We start from the raw sequence: 15,792 nt of genomic DNA on the forward strand, positions 1-15,792 counted from the left end.
TATACCTTTTATTAAATAATTATAAATAGGTATGTGTTGGATTTTTAATATTTATAGTGGCTATCAGGTAGGGAAATTTGATGGATAAGACATGGATTTTGCAAGATAGGGATTCTTTAGCATTTGAAATGGGGGTGGAAAACTTCTTGATATATGCTGAAGAAAATTTTGAAGATCGTAACAAAATTCCTTGCCCTTGTGGACGATGCACCAATTTTAAAAAATTCTCTATAAAAACAATCAGGGGCCATATCTATGACAATGGCTTTTGTCTAGGTTATGTGCATTGGGTTTGGCATGGGGACACTGCTTCTACGGGTCCTAAATCTTCAAGTGCTAGTTGTCCACCTGAAGAGCAAGCTCCAGACCCACCTCCTGAGCAAGCCTCTGATGAAGCGTTAGAGCAAGATGAGGAGCATGTCGCTGCTTCAGAAACTGTTGATGTTTGTGAAGCGGCATATAACTCGGGTCAATATGATAATGATTCATATCAGTTTAGGAGGTTCGTAGCCGATGCTGAGCAACCTCTATATGAGGGTAGTGACTGTACTAAGTTAGAGTCGATGTTGAAGTTGCATAACTGGAAATCTAGGTTTGGTATTACCGATAGTGCCTTCACTGACCTCCTTTCTTCTGTTGGGTCTCTACTTCCCAAAGATAATGTGTTACCTAGTAATGCATATGAAGCAAAAAAAACCCTCTCCAATTTAGGTCTAGAGTATATAAAGTTCCATTCATGTCCGAATGATTGTGTACTGTACAGGGGTGTACATGCTGATGCAACCAAGTGTCCTAAGTGTCGACTTTCTCGGTGGAAGTTGACAAAGAAAGGTGAAGAGAGTGTTAATCTTCCAGCCAAAGTCATGTGCTATTTTCCAATAATTCCTAGATTTAAACGTATGTTTAAATCTCCTTCCACCGCTGAACTAATGTGTTGGCATGCGCAACGGCGGACACAAGATGGTAAAATGCGACATCCAGCCGACTCTCCATCTTGGAAAAATATAGATTATAGGTGGCCCTCCTTTGGTAGTGAACCGAGAAACCTTCGCTTGGCTTTATCGGCGGATGGTGTAAACCCGCACAATAATGGCCTATCTAATAGATATAGTTGCTGGCCAGTCATATTGGTGACTTACAATCTTCCTCCCTGGTTATGTATGAAAAGAAAATTTAGGATGTTGTCGATATTGGTCCCTGGCCCGCATGAGCCTGATAATAACATCGACATCTACTTACAACCGATGATTGATGATTTAAAAAAGCTTTGGGATGAAGGGGAACCAAATGTGTATGACACGTATAACAAATCATTTTTCACTTTAAAAGCAGTTTTAATGTGGACGATAAATGACTTCCCTGCTTACGGAAATTTATCCGGATGCGTCAATAAGGGTTATAAGTGTTGTCCAGTTTGTGGAGATGACACCGTAGCTAAATATTTGACTCATAGTAGGAAAATGTGCTACCAAGGGCATCGCCGATATTTACCTCTACATCATCCTTATAGAAGGCAGAAGGCTGCTTTTAATGGACAACAAGAGTTTGGGCAGCCGCGTCGAACCCTATCCGGAGAAGAAGTGTTAGCAGAGCAAGAACAAATCAAATTTGAATTTGGGAAGAAAATGAAGAAGGCAAAGAAGGTTGAAAGTCCATGGAAGAAAAAGTCAGTATTTTTCGAGTTAGAATACTGGAAATTTCACCATGTTAGGCACTGTATTGATGTCATCCATGTCGAGAAGAATGTATGTGATAGTCTGACTGACACATTACTAAATATGCGCCATAAGACAAAGGATAGTGCGGAAGCCCATCGTGATATTAGATCTGATTTGGCTCCCCAAGTAGGAGTAAAGAAAACCTATTTGCCTCCTTCTCCCTTTACTTTGTCAAAGGCAGAAAAAAGGACTTTCTTGTCATCATTAATGTCGATGAAACTTCCATACGGACATGCATCGAACATAAAAAATTGTGTTTCCATGCCTGATTTGAATATTTACGGGCTGAAATCACATGATTGCCACATCCTTCTCCAGCAATTACTCCTGGTTGCAATACACTCCGTTCTTCCGAAGCATGTTAGGGTCACAATTATTATATTGTGTTTCTTTTTTAATGCTTTGTGCAACAAAGTAGTAGATGTGTCAAAACTGGATAAGCTGCAGTCAGATGTCATACTGACCTTGTGCGATCTAGAAAAGGTTTTCCATGCGTCATTTTTTGATGTAACGGTACATATAGTAGTCCACTTGGTTTAGGAACTACGCTTATGTGGACCAGTATTTTATAGGTGCATGTATGCGTTTGAACGGTTTAATAAAGTACTAAAGAGTTATGTTCGAAACCGTTATTATCCTGAAGGTTGTATGGCAGAGAGTTACCTCGGAGAAGAGTCCGTAGAATTCTGCACCGAGTTTCTTAGTCAGAATTACTCCACTGCCGGTCTTCCAAAGGACCAAGATAATAAGATATCAGGTCCATTATCCGTTGTGATAATAAAATCAGTGGAAGAGAAGGAGCGAGACGAAGCACATCTACATTTCCTTCTAAACAACGCTGAAGTGTTTCCATATATTCTGTGAGTTTATACACTTTGTTGTTTTCAATTCCTCATTATCCAGTAATTAGTCTTGTAATGTGTCTTTAATATATCATTCCATATGCATTTTTCAGAATGCATAAGGAATATCTTGAAGAAATTCACCGAGGGAAAAGGAAAAGCTTAAATTGGCTCATGAGAGAGCACAATCGGCTCTTTGCTGATTGGTTTCAAAACAAAATCAGTGTTGTATTAGGTTCTTTGATTTGTAGTGTAATGACGACTATTAGCTATTTAGGATTTAAAATTTCTTATCATTTTTGTAGAGGTGAATGATGAACTAAGGGAGAACAACAAAGGTGTTTCAGATACGATAAGATGGCTCGCTGCCAAGCCATCATTTTCAATACTAACTTATCAAGGTTATCTAGTGAATGGAGTGTGATATTTTACAAAGGAACGAGATGACATACGTGTTGTTCAAAACAACAGGGTGTCTGTCATTGCTAAAGCGGTCCAGGTTTCTAGTGCCAAGGACTTGAACCCCGTAGAAAGTGATTTGACATTTTACGGTATCATACAAGAGATATGGGAATTAGACTACCATGCATTCAAAGCTCCCTTGTTCCTGTGTAAATGGGCAAGTAATGATAAAGGAATAAGGGTTGATGATCTTGGGTTCACACTTGTGGATTTTAGTCGACAAGGTCACAAAAAAGATAAATATGTTTCTGTTGACCAAGTCAAGCAAGTGTTTTACCTTGAAGATCCCGTTGATACTACCTGGTCTGTTGTACTGTCCTCCACAACTCGAGACTACCATGAATTGTATAATGAAGATGACTTAGGAGACACAACCATGGAACATCCCCCATTCTGCACTGAAATCCCCGCAACTGATGTCACTACTGATGATGTCGCTCATACTGCTAGACCTAATGTTGAGGGAATTTGGATTAAAAATACTGCTACTAAAACCCCTGCACCTAATGTCGTTACTGACTGATGATGTAGCTTTATGTAAAATATATATCTTAATGGGAATTTGGATGACTGAATAAACCATATATATTTGCCTTTAATTGTGTTATAATGTGTAAAATATATTGTTAATTTTTTTTTCTTTTGTTTTGCATTGTTATAATCATATAAGTAATTCATCCATAATTACTGATTGATGGCATTATTTTTTTCTTTAATTATTTTGCATTGTTTAATTGTACTTCTATAAAATGCTTTAGAGTTATTTCGGATGTGATTAAATACTGATTGCAGTTTAGGTAAATTATTGCTCTTGTATAGTTGTATTCGTACTTGCTGATTTTACAATTTATTATTTATGCTTGACTGTAATTAATGACGGACTGAAAATATATTGTTCAACTGATGGCTTTATTATTCAATTTAATGCAGACTAAGGGAGCAAAATGGTAAAGAAGCAAAAAGCCAAGAAAGTAATTTTCGAAGAAAATGACGGGAAGAATAACTCTGAAAAGGTTGAGAATGAGATGGTTCCTGATGTCAAAACTTCAGAGACTTGTAATGATAAGTTGGTTCAAGTCCCTCCACAATATCAAACTCAAAGTAGTGGTGAAGAAACGATGACCACTTCTGTATCTGCAAAAAAAAAGGCTAGGAGGTGCGCGTGGTGTTTCAGCTCTTCACAAAGTAGTGGTGAAGAAAGCTCGGGGAAAAAAATTTAAAGTTAGATACAATGAATTTGGAATGAATTTGGAGTTCCCATCGGAAATACCAGGCCTACTTTACAGTCTTACATAGGAATGCTCGCAAGGACAATGATTCCAATCGACACTGAAAACTGGCCAAAAGTGGATTGTGATCTAAAAGCAAAATTATGGGATGATGTCCAGGTAAATTATATCCCTTGTTGACTTCTTCATTTTATTTAAATTGTGACTGTAAATTATGTGGCTAATTTATATTATGTGGCTCTTTAGGACATATTCAAAATTGCCCCAGAAAGTGAGAAGCTTGTGCTACAATTGGCAGGTGAAAAATGGAGGCAGTTTAAAGCTGATTTAACTGCAAAATATGTGATGGCATTTATTGCAAAAAAGAAGAAATTGATGAAGCCTCCGAAGAAGTATGCATTTGTTGGTAAAGAACCTTGGAAGAAATTTGTTGCAAAGAGGACGAGCCCCAAATGGCTGGTATGAATATATTCTACTAATAAAATATACAGGATTACCATTTTACTTGCTAAATGATTAAATACATTTTGGTTAAATAATATTTATTAATTTTTACTAATTTATTTTGGTGCAGGAACAACGTAAGTTACAGAGCAATAGAGTGGGTAAACGGAAATATCATCACAGCTTGTCAAGGAAGGGGTATATTGGTTTGCGAGAAGAAGAAGTAAAAACCTATATCTATTTGGCTTTGCAATTCTAAGTTTTAAGGGAGTTTAAATATTTTCTCTTTTTTAACAGATAAAGAAAGGGAACTTAATGCGGAAAGAGAAACCTGATCGTGCAATTTTTTGGTGGAAGGCTAGGATGCCAAAGAATCCTGATGAACTTACTGAAGAGCAAGCGGAAATAAATGCGAGAATTGTAAATGATATTTTTAATATTGCATTCCCTTCAAAGATAATTGCGTCATAAATAATGCACTAATTGTTTGCATTAATTTTACAGGTTGAGTTACTTGAAATGAAGGAGAAGGGTGAATTTGTTCCACATGGAACAGAAGATGTGTTGACTACGACACTTCAGACTCCTGAGCACGCAGGAAGGGTTCGAGGGGTTGGCGGCTTTGTCACTCCAACAGCATTCTTCAATTTGCCGAAAGCAAAAAAGACTAAAATTACTAAGGCAGAGTTGTTGGATCAGTTGGAAAGAAATCAGCGGGAGATGGCTGAACTTAAGGCCTTGGTTAATGCTTCAAATGGTCACTCTCCTATGTTCTCTGACAAATCAAGTTATCAAGTACCTGTTAATAAAAGAGGGAGCTGCTGATAAGCGGAATATTGGAGTTGTTAAACCGCTGAGTGCCAAACAATTGTTGGTAAATGATGAAGACTTTGTTGGTTTTGACCCCTCTCCTCCGAGCGGAAAGAAGGTAAAATATTATTAAGATCTACTAGATATATGCCTACAGACTTGGGATTTATGCAATAAAATTAAATTGATCCCCCACTATAATGTAAGGTCCACAGTCATGTGAGCTTGCACTGGATTGCATAGAGAACAAGGTTGCTTTTGGAACAGTTTTTGATGATCACGAAGAGATGAATGTTTCAGTACACGGAGTGCCTCTAAAGCCCGGACATGTTCGTGTGTCGGTTGACGGACACATCCAGCCAGAGGCATCGGTTCCAGTGCCCATACTTGGTGAAATTGAGGTTGTACGCCAAGCAGTTGGCTCTCACGTAGCATGGCCTCATAAATTGATCATATACCCAACTATGGCGGTATGTTATATAAAAATTATGTCAATATACTCTGAATTGATTGTTGCATTCTATAGTAGTTATGTTAATAATAACCGATTATTCTTGTTTTATTTAATTCTGTGTAGAAAAAGAAAAAGGAAGTGTTGCATGGGCAGTCTATGCGGAAAGATGAGTTACAGAAACTTCAAGATGATTATAGCAAAATGAAGCTAAACAAGAATGTGCCAAAGCAGTACAAGGTGTTATACAAACATGCTGTAGTCTTCATGAAAGCCACTGGGGAGTCAATACCAATTCCGTGTGATTCGGACGTGTTTGGGACTGAGAAAACAATTTATATATTGCATGAAAATGTGAAAGCATTGTTGGAGTTCGATATGATTGGCCAAGCTGCAATATCTGCTTATATGGCGTAAGTTAATTTTTTATCGTTATATATTCAATATTCATGTTTTATACGGATATTATAAGTAATGTAATTCACTCCCTGGTAGGCTCCTGCAAAGACTGATTAAGATTGAGAGGAAGAATGATGATGTAGTCTTATATGGATTTTTCGATCCAGGAGCTACATTTACGTTGAACAAATCTTTTCATTCTTATTTTATTAATCGGTTGAAAGAGAGTAGTCCCTATCGCATGTACTTCATGCCACATAATCATAAGTATGTATTTTTAATTTAGACATGCTTTTACAAATTAATATATTTAGGTAGTTTTTTTAAAATTTCTGACTTGTGTTTTTCTTTTTTCTTTTTTATAAACATAGTTGCCACTGGATTTTGGTTGTAATTTGGGATGGTGACATTTATATTCTGAACCCTCTGCCACGTCCAACACATTTTGACGAGTTGGAAAAATCATTAACAGAGTAATATATTTCTGTTTACTATATATAAATATATATATATAGTAAATATTCTCCCTTTTGAAAAATAATCAGGTATATTATTGTTGTTCTGCAATGTAGAGCGATGAAATCCTACAATGCTCAAACTGGAAGGGGAAATAAAGCTCCTCAGATAAAGAATCTTCCTGTAAGTTTTTTGTATTTTTTTATCACTTTGTAATTTTAATTAATTTCTGGAGCTAATTCAGATTTTATATTGTAACAGGGATCTCCCAAACAACCAGTAGGGGTTGAATGTGGCTATGTTATAATGCGATACATGAAAGATATCATTGCTGATTAGGAGCTATCTTTTACTACCAAGGTATATATGCAAATCATTTCCGATAGATGGCATGTAGAATTTTTTTGTGTAGTTTTTCAGAACAGATAAATATGAGTGCCATTTTTATTATCAGTTTTTATTATTAGTGATTTCCAGATGGATCTTGTTTTTATTATTAGTAATGATAGATAACTATTAGTGATAAGGAACTATCTGGTATAGTTTTGGATTGACGAAGAAAATTACGGTTAAATATAGAAAAGGTCCTCTTCTGGTTAAATTATAAATAGTTGGTTCTGTTTATATTTAATTATACATATGGCAATTCTGGTTAATAATATTATGGTTGCTAATTTTTACTTGTGTTTTATAGTGGGCAGCCAAAACTCGAAAGTCCTACACAAGGCAGGAGCTGGATGAGGTGCGGATGGAGGTGCTTGAATTTATCCAAGACAAGATATAAAAATGCTAAGTATCTATATATATAGCTTTCCTCTGAACTATGTGAATTGATGTTGTGTTTGCTGGTGGTTGGTGGTTAATTAACGGATGTTTGGTGACAATTACATCCATCATTTTGATTTATGTTTGGAATTGTCAAAATTTGACAAGTGGTACATATTAACTAGTCAAATATGTTTAGAATGTTGGATGTAATAACTTTGGAATTTGGGTTTTATTATTTTTAGTTGGGATGTTTATTTTAGACTTGGAAAGTAATGTCCGAATTGAGCTCTTGTTGGATTGAATGTTAGTAAATTTGGTATCAATGTATACCTCTATGTTTTTACAAATTTGGTTGGATGTATTGCATATTGTTGGTATTTTTCTGGTTGAAAATGCAATTGGTTCCCTGGGCTATTAATAGTACCAGGATGGCATATGTAATTTACAGTACATTAACATCAGAATGGTAATTTAAAACCGATGTAAAAATGAGCAAAAACATCAGGTGAAACAATATTAAAAGAAAAAGAACTACAAAAACCAATGTCAAATAGTCATTTGACATCGGTTCTGTAAAAAAATCAATGTATTTTAAGCCAAATAACATCGAATTTTCAATAGCTGATGTCTTAAATTATACAATATTAAATATTAAACAACGGTTAGAAAAAACACTGATGTTAAACAAAAGGATTTAACATCACCAAATGAACGAAACCGATGTCTAACCCAGTATTTTACATCGGTTGATAAAAGTACCCGATGTCTGATGGACCATTTCACATCGGTCAGACAACATAACCGATGTCTGATCTAGACTTTCACATCGGTTTTTTGAAAGATTTTTAAGAAAATTTCTTTTAGAGCTTGTAGGTTTCATGTTTTAATGGATAATTACCCCATAATATACTCATATTAACCTAGAAATACTGTAATGTAAGCTGAAATTTATTGCAAAGACATCACTATTATTCTTAAAACTGATGTATAGCACTGTAATAGACATCGGCTGTGAACCGATGTCAAAGGCTGATGACATTTAACATCATACGCGAAGACATCGGTTCAGAACCGATATCTGATCCCATATTTCTAGTAGTGACCTACCTGAAGGGGTCGGCTTCGATGTGGTACAAATCCCTCAAGCCCAGGTCCATTGGATCTTACGAGCATCTGAAGAGGAAATTTCTGAAATGCTACTCACACCTGTGCCGAAAGGCGAAAGATACTGAAGTCCTGGTTCACTGCAGGCAAAGGGTGAACGAAGAGATGGGGGACTATCTCGCTCGGTTTAAGGAGGAAGCTGGAATGGTCACTAATCTTGATAAGGTCAAAGCAATGGGCTTCCTAACGGCGGGGCTGGACCCCTATAAAGGTAAGAAGCTTCGCTCATCTCTTTACGATTTTCCCTCAAAATCCCTGAATGATATCTATGTGAGGGGCGAGAATATTTGCCGGAAGATGGAAAGTATTGGGGGATATAAGAACTCCCGTAGGGATGACCGATCAAAGCGAGCCGACAGATATGAGGGCTCAAGATCAGGCGCTGAGTGAAGGGATGGTAGGAAAGAAGAAAGAAAAGAAGCAGATCGTGGGGCCGAACGACGACGAGATAGAGATTCAGCCGTTGATAAGTGGATTTTCTATCCACTTGGAATGCTTCATTACAAGCTTAAATTGGTGTTTTGGCCTCAAGTTGTTGGTATTTTGATGTGTTTTTGTGTTATTGCATTTCAGGTATCAGTTATATGAAGAAAAGAGCTTTTAAAGGAAATATTATAAAGAGTTATCAGAATTGGAAGCCAAGGCCATTCTTATGTTGTAGAGAATCTCAATATCTTCGCGTGGGCAGTTGAATCGCCTAATTCTGACGGGTAGAACTCAAGTTATGGCCAAAACAAGATTCATCAGAAATTTTCCCAGTCAGTAGCTGAGCGCCCGCTCAGGAGAGCTGAGCGGCCGCTCTGAACAACTCCGAAAAAAAGAAGATCTTGTTTTCAACTTATGATTCTGTGAATTAGTTGTAACTTTGGATTCTCGTTTTCGTTCTTGTTGAACCTAGATCTCGTTTATTCATACTTTAATTATTATTCAGTTTATTAAGACCTTGTTTTATACCATGCTTTCATTGAAACCCATGGTGATGATGAGTTCAATTATGGGCTAATCTTTGTCATGGGGTTCTAGCGGATTTACTTATGGATTTCAATAATTAATTTGTTTTGATATCTTGGTGTGTGGTGATTGTATGATATCCTAGTATTGGTTGTGCTTATTCGTCTTATGTGCGTAGATAACATATAAGATAGCGTGTTAATTTCTATTGAAGCGACAGTGAATATAGAGGTTTAGAACTTGCCATGCTAGCATAGATTCATGTATGTGTATGCATAGTTCGTAGGTAACTCTAACCATTTTACTTGCCCTATATAATCATTATGGATAACTTGTGCTTAAACCATTATGTTGTCAAATTCTATAGACATATAGGGTCTCAATATAATTGGTGCCTATTCAGCTTCTATCTCTTTTGTGGATGTCTGGTAGAATGGTACTCGTGCAACGAAAGTTGGTATTTATCAGTTTCGTGTTATTTGATTAGTGTCATCACCATCACATGCTAAGGTTAAGAATGAAAAGGCTATTGAATGAAGTATTTAATGAAGTTAGAATCCCATATTTGTCATATATAGTAATTCAACCTCAATTCTCTTAGTTATTGTTATTTAGTATAATCTCTTAGTTTAATGAAAAACCAATTTGTTATTTGTCTTAGCATTGAGCAATAACCATACATTGTTGTATAGGTGCATAAATTGAACTTAACCTAAACCAGTCTTTGTGGGAACGAATCTGATTTATATCTTATACTACTTGCGAACGCGTATATTTGCGTAAATTTTAGCGCGTATTTTCGCCCTAACAAGTTTTTGGCGCCGCTGCCGGGGACTCGGTGTTAATTTTTAGTTTATGTGCTTGTCATCTGTGGTCGTTAAAGTTCACTGACTCGGATTCTTTTACTTTCACGTTTTATTTGTTTGTGTTTCAGGTACTCATTACAATGGGAGATCCACGAGCACGAACGAAAGCCTTGATGGATTTTTCTCAACCCAAGATCAATGACATTCAATCTAGCATTGTCCGGCCAGCTATCATAGCTAATACCTTTGAGATCAAGCTTGGCATAATTCAATGGGTACAGACTTCAGTCCAGTTTGGGAGTTCTCCAACGGAAGATCCCAATACACACATTGGGGAATTCATAGAGATATGCGACACCTTCAAGTTCAACGGTGTTTTTGAAGATGCTGTGAAGCTGAGACTGTTCCCATTCTCTCTGAGGGACAAGGCTAAGAGCTGGTTACACTCTCTACCAGCTGGTTCAATTACTACTTGGGAAGATCTTGCTCAGAAGTTTCTTACTAAATTCTTCCCTATGGCGAAGACAGCTGCACTCAGGATTGCTATTACTCAATTTATGCAGCAAACGGGAGAATCGCTAAGTGAAGCTTGGGAGCGCTACAAGGAGATGCTTAGGAAGTGTCCTCATCATGGAATTCTGATTGAATGATCATCACTTGTTTTTACAATGGTTTGGGAGCACAGTCCAGACCCATGATCGATGCAGCATCAGGCGGAGCATTATAGGCAAAGAACTATGAGGAAGCTTATGATCTAATTGAACTGATGGCTGCTAAATAATATTAGTATCCAACCCAGAGATATCCACATGGAAAGGTATCAGGAGTTCTTGAAGTGGATACAGCTACGGCTATCACTGCTCAACTAAAGGCGTTGTCTATGAAGATCGATTCTCTGGCTAACTATGGTGTTAAACAGATAAATAGTGTTTATGAGCTGTGTGCCGGTCCGCATGTGACGGAGCAATGCGCTATATCTAGTGACTCAGCTCAATTTGTGAGCAACTTTCAGAGATCGCAGCAACCAGTTCTAGACACTTATCATCCTGACAACTGGAATCATCCTAACTTCAGCTGGAGCAACAATCAGAATGCGATGCAACAGCCGTTCCAGCAGTTTGGAAATAAGCTATTCAACCCTCCTGGTTTTCAGCAACAAATTGCACCAAAACAACAACTCCAAATTCAACAACAAAATCATGATACAGGTCTATCTTCGAATGAAAAATCTGAATTGGAGGAGTTGCGGCTTATGTGCAAAAACCAGGCTCTTACATGCCAAAGCCAGGCTATTTCTATCAAGACTCTGGAGAACCAAATAGGTCAAATTGCTAATGCCTTATTAAATCGGCCACCAGGAATGCTTCCTAATGATACAGAAGCCAATCCAGGCAAGAGGGAAGTTGAAGAACAGGTGAACGCCATCACCTTAAGGTCTGGAAAGGTCGCAAGTCCCCAAATTCAGCAAGACGAAGAGCCTGAAAAATCTCAAGTTTCAGAAAATGCAGTTGTTGCTGAAGAAGGTGTGCAGAAGGAAGCAAGGTGGAACCAAGGAAGACTACTGTGGAACACACTCCTCCTGAGGGTAATACAGGGGAGAAACAGATCTATCCTCCACCTCCTTTTCCTAAGAGGCTGTAGAAGAAAAAGCCGGATAAGTAGTTTGAGAAGTTTTTGGAGGTGTTCAAGAAACTTCATATCAACATACCTTTCGCTGAAGCTCTTGAATAGATGCCTATCTATGCGAGGTTTATGAAAGGTATTCTCTCTCGGAAAGTGAAGCTCGATGACTTAGAGACAGTTTCTCTAACGGAGGAATGCAGTGCTGTGCTGCAACAGAAGTTGCCTCCGAAGCTTAAAGATCCTGGAAGCTTCACTATTCCTTGCACCATCGGAAACTTGTCGTTCGACAAGTGTTTATGTGATTTAGGAGCTAGCATCAATCTGATGCCCTTATCTATCTTCAAGAAGCTTGGTCTACCTGATCCAAAACCAACATACATGTCATTGCAACTAGCTGGTCGTTCCATCGCTTATCCACGAGGTATAGTAGAGGATGTCTTGATCAAGGTGGATAAACTCTTCTTCCGTGCTGACTTTGTAATTCTTGATTTTGAGGAAGATAAGAAGATTCCCATCATTTTGGGAATACCATTCTTGGCTACAGGCCGAACTATGATCGATGTGCAAAAATGAGAGCTTATGATGAAGGTTCATGATCAGAAGGTCACTTTTAATGTGTTCAAGGCAATAAAGTTACCCACAGAAAAAGAAGAGTGCTTTAAAATAGAGCGGGTCGACTCAGTTTTTGAAGATGAAGGAGGAGTAGAGCAACTGCAGGTTTTGAATGCACCTCCGTGGGAGAAGAAGTTGGATATGCCATTCGATTATCTTGGGTTAGCAGAGCTGAAAATTTCTCAGGAGCGTCTTGAGCCGTCTATTGAAGATGCTCCCACACTTGAGCTCAACCCACTACCCGATCACTTGAGTTATGCATTCTTAGGTGCACCACATGATAAGGGCTTGGGATATATTTTTGATGATGTAAAGAGTGGCTGGACGGATCTTCCAATGCTTACAGAGGGTTCTTCTCATGCGCCACAAGTAGTTGATAGGACTGGTATTGGTGATGCACAGTATAGAAGATTGACTAGGCGTATGGAGGCCATGCATGTCATCCATCAATATTTTGCTGAAGATTTGACACAAGCTTTCGGTACTGTTGTTCGAGACACTGGTGGCGAGGTTGATTGGCCACCTGATCCTCCACCCGACGAGGGTGACTCTCCCGCTGACTAGGTATGCCTGAAATCCTTATTATTACCTTCAATGAGGACATTGAAAATTTTAAGTTTGGGGGTGATAATGTAAGGATTAGTAGTGTGTGTCCATATAGATTTATATAGATTCATATTGCATGTTTAGTTGTAGTTCATTCATATTTTTGCATGATTGTTCATTTAGGACATATTTATTTGTTTTTATGTGATTTCATATAGTTGCATTTGCATGTATATTTAGCATGATCCTTTAAGATGAACTATGATATTTGATAAGTTGATGTTGATTTCAGTGTGGTGATGACGAATAGAGGGATGTTTAAGTCTTAATGAATTGATTTGCATGCCTGAAATAAATATTTTCACAAAGTCTTATAGGGCTGCTTTTGATCTAGATCATGATCATACTTGTTTGTTGTTGAGATTTAATCACTTGGTTGTATTTAGAATTTGTGATATTCTAGTAATGACGTAAAAACACTGATTTTTTTTATCTGGAGAAAAACTTGGATTTCATTGCTAGTTGTTGTAAGGCTAGGCATCAAATGGCTAGTAGCCAGCTCATATTTTTATGAGTAGTCTAGGGATGAATGAGATGGAGCGAAACACACTCATTCAGAAATTATTGAATAAAAATAGAAAAGAAAAAAAAGAAAGAAAAAAGAAAGAAAAAAAAAAGTATGTGTTTATGCATAATTGATCAAGAGTGAGCTCTTTAATACTCGAGTTATTAAGTTCTGGGGGACTTTGTGCCTAGTGACCTAAGGATTTTATAGTCTGGGATCCGCTAACCTAACGCTCGCTACATGGGTATTATTGCATAAGTCTTTTGAGACCTCATTCATTGCACGGTCAAATAAGCATCTTTGCTATGTATTCAATAATAGTGTGAATCCTTGTATAAATCTAGTAGAAAGGAGGTGTTGTGAGTCATAATGCGTTTATTGTCTATTCTGTTTATAAAATTTTGATTGTTTGGATGATAGATAAGTTATGGTTATTGATCTCGTATCGAGAGATATCTGTTAAGCATTCCACACACCCACGTTTCTGGTTTGTGAGTTGGTTTGTGGGATTTATTCGAGCTCTGTTTAAAGTCATTGCATTCTTAGAGGCATTGGCTTATTCATTTGGTTTTGGTTATTCTGAGGGGATCGATTGCATTATCATTTAGTTATATTCATGCATTAGGTTGTTTTGTAGTTTTGAGTCTGTTTATGCTTGAGGACAATCATCGATTCAAGTTTGGGGGTGTGATAAGTGGATTTTATATCCACTTGAAACGCTTCATTACAAGCTTAAATTGGTGTTTTGGACTCAAGTTGTTGGTATTTTGATGTGTTTTTGTGTTATTGCATTTCAGGTATTAGTTATATGAAGAAAAGAGCTTTTAAAGGAAATATGATAAAAAGTGATCAGAATTGGAAGCCAAGGCCATTTTCAAGTTGTAGAGAATCTTAATAGCTTCCCGTGGGCAGTTGAATCGCCTAATTCTGACGAGTAGAACTCAAGTTATGGCCAAAACAAGATTCATCAGAAATTTTCCCAATCAGTAGCTGAGCGCCCGCTCAGCAGCGCCCGCTCAGGAGAGCTGAGCGGCCGCTAAGGGCGCGGTTGGTCCCTGATTTCGCTGAAAAAGCCTTTTTTGAGTGGAATTTGACGATTTTAAGGGTCCAGGTCCACTAGGGGCGTATATATACTTAAAAAAAGAGTTTTCATCATCCGGGAAGATTGGGATACCAAGGAGAAGACCTAGAAGCACAGAAAAACTCCGAAAAAGAAGATCTTGTTTTCAACTTGTGATTCTTTGAATTAGTTGTAACTTTGGATGCTCGTTTTCGTTCTTGTTGAACCTAGATCTCGTTTATTCGTACTTTAATCATTATTCAGTTTATTAAGACCTTGTTTTATACCATGCTTTCATTGGAACCCATGGTGATGATGAGTTCAATTATGGGCTAATCGTTGTCATGGGGATTTAGCGGATTTACTTATGGATTTCAATAATTAATTTGTTTTGATATCTTGGTGTGTGGTGATTGTATGATATCCTAGTATTGGTTGTGCTTATTCGTCTTATGTAATAACCCCAATTTTTGAGAAATTTTGAAACCCTTATGAATAGTGTTTTTGCTGAACGAGAAAACTTTTCATGCCACGCTATGTAGGGGTTCTGTTATTGATCTTATGGGATATTATTAGTACTCTATGAAGTATATAAGTGTATGTAAAGATCGTCAGAATCCAATTCCGAACACTTTGGTTTTTCCCGGAAATCCACAAGATATAGAGAGAATTGAGTATAAGGTAACAGGATAAAAAGGATTTAAATTAAAGGATTATAATAGAGGACCATAAAAAGGAATATAATGTATTGAGAAAGGTTAAGGGAACCTAAGTAATAAGATCCCGGGTATGATCCTTCAAACGATAAAGGAGAACGAAAGTTAAGCGAACCGTATAACAGATCAGCGGTCATTAGGCAAACGATTAGGAAGTTAATCAAAGGGAT

The 15,792-nt window shown here is 37.4% G+C and overlaps 1 protein-coding gene, 1 long non-coding RNA gene and 1 other non-coding gene across 3 annotated transcripts; 2 read left to right on the top strand and 1 right to left on the bottom strand.

Annotated features, from left to right (window-relative positions):
* Positions 1-128: 128 nt before the first annotated feature.
* LOC141679681 (uncharacterized) lies at positions 129-3,545 on the top strand. The gene is made up of 3 exons (XM_074486115.1): positions 129-2,231; positions 2,331-2,578; positions 3,032-3,545. Exons 1-3 carry the CDS (start codon positions 129-131, stop codon positions 3,543-3,545), a joined length of 2,865 nt encoding a protein of 954 aa, XP_074342216.1.
* Positions 3,546-6,934: 3,389 nt separating this feature from the next.
* Positions 6,935-7,762, top strand: LOC141677390 (uncharacterized). The gene is made up of 3 exons (XR_012557415.1): positions 6,935-6,994; positions 7,073-7,171; positions 7,506-7,762. It is a non-coding gene; the product is annotated as an uncharacterized LOC141677390 (long non-coding RNA).
* Positions 7,763-11,030: 3,268 nt separating this feature from the next.
* On the bottom strand, positions 11,031-11,137 carry LOC141682073 (small nucleolar RNA R71). Its single transcript, XR_012559477.1, has one exon. It is a non-coding gene; the product is annotated as a small nucleolar RNA R71 (small nucleolar RNA).
* Positions 11,138-15,792: the final 4,655 nt, after the last annotated feature.

Source organism: Apium graveolens, chromosome 8 (assembly GCF_009905375.1).
Source record: "Apium graveolens cultivar Ventura chromosome 8, ASM990537v1, whole genome shotgun sequence".
Lineage (NCBI taxonomy): Eukaryota > Viridiplantae > Streptophyta > Magnoliopsida > Apiales > Apiaceae > Apium > Apium graveolens.

Coding starts and splice junctions, on each gene's coding strand:
- LOC141679681 (XM_074486115.1), top strand. CDS start 129: ATGGGGGTGGAAAACTTCTTGATATATGCTGAAGAAAATTTTGAAGAT. Junction 2,232..2,330: donor CGTCATTTTTTGATGTAACG/GTACATATAGTA, acceptor AAAGTACTAAAG/AGTTATGTTCGAAACCGTTA. Junction 2,579..3,031: donor GAAGTGTTTCCATATATTCT/GTGAGTTTATAC, acceptor TCAAAACAACAG/GGTGTCTGTCATTGCTAAAG.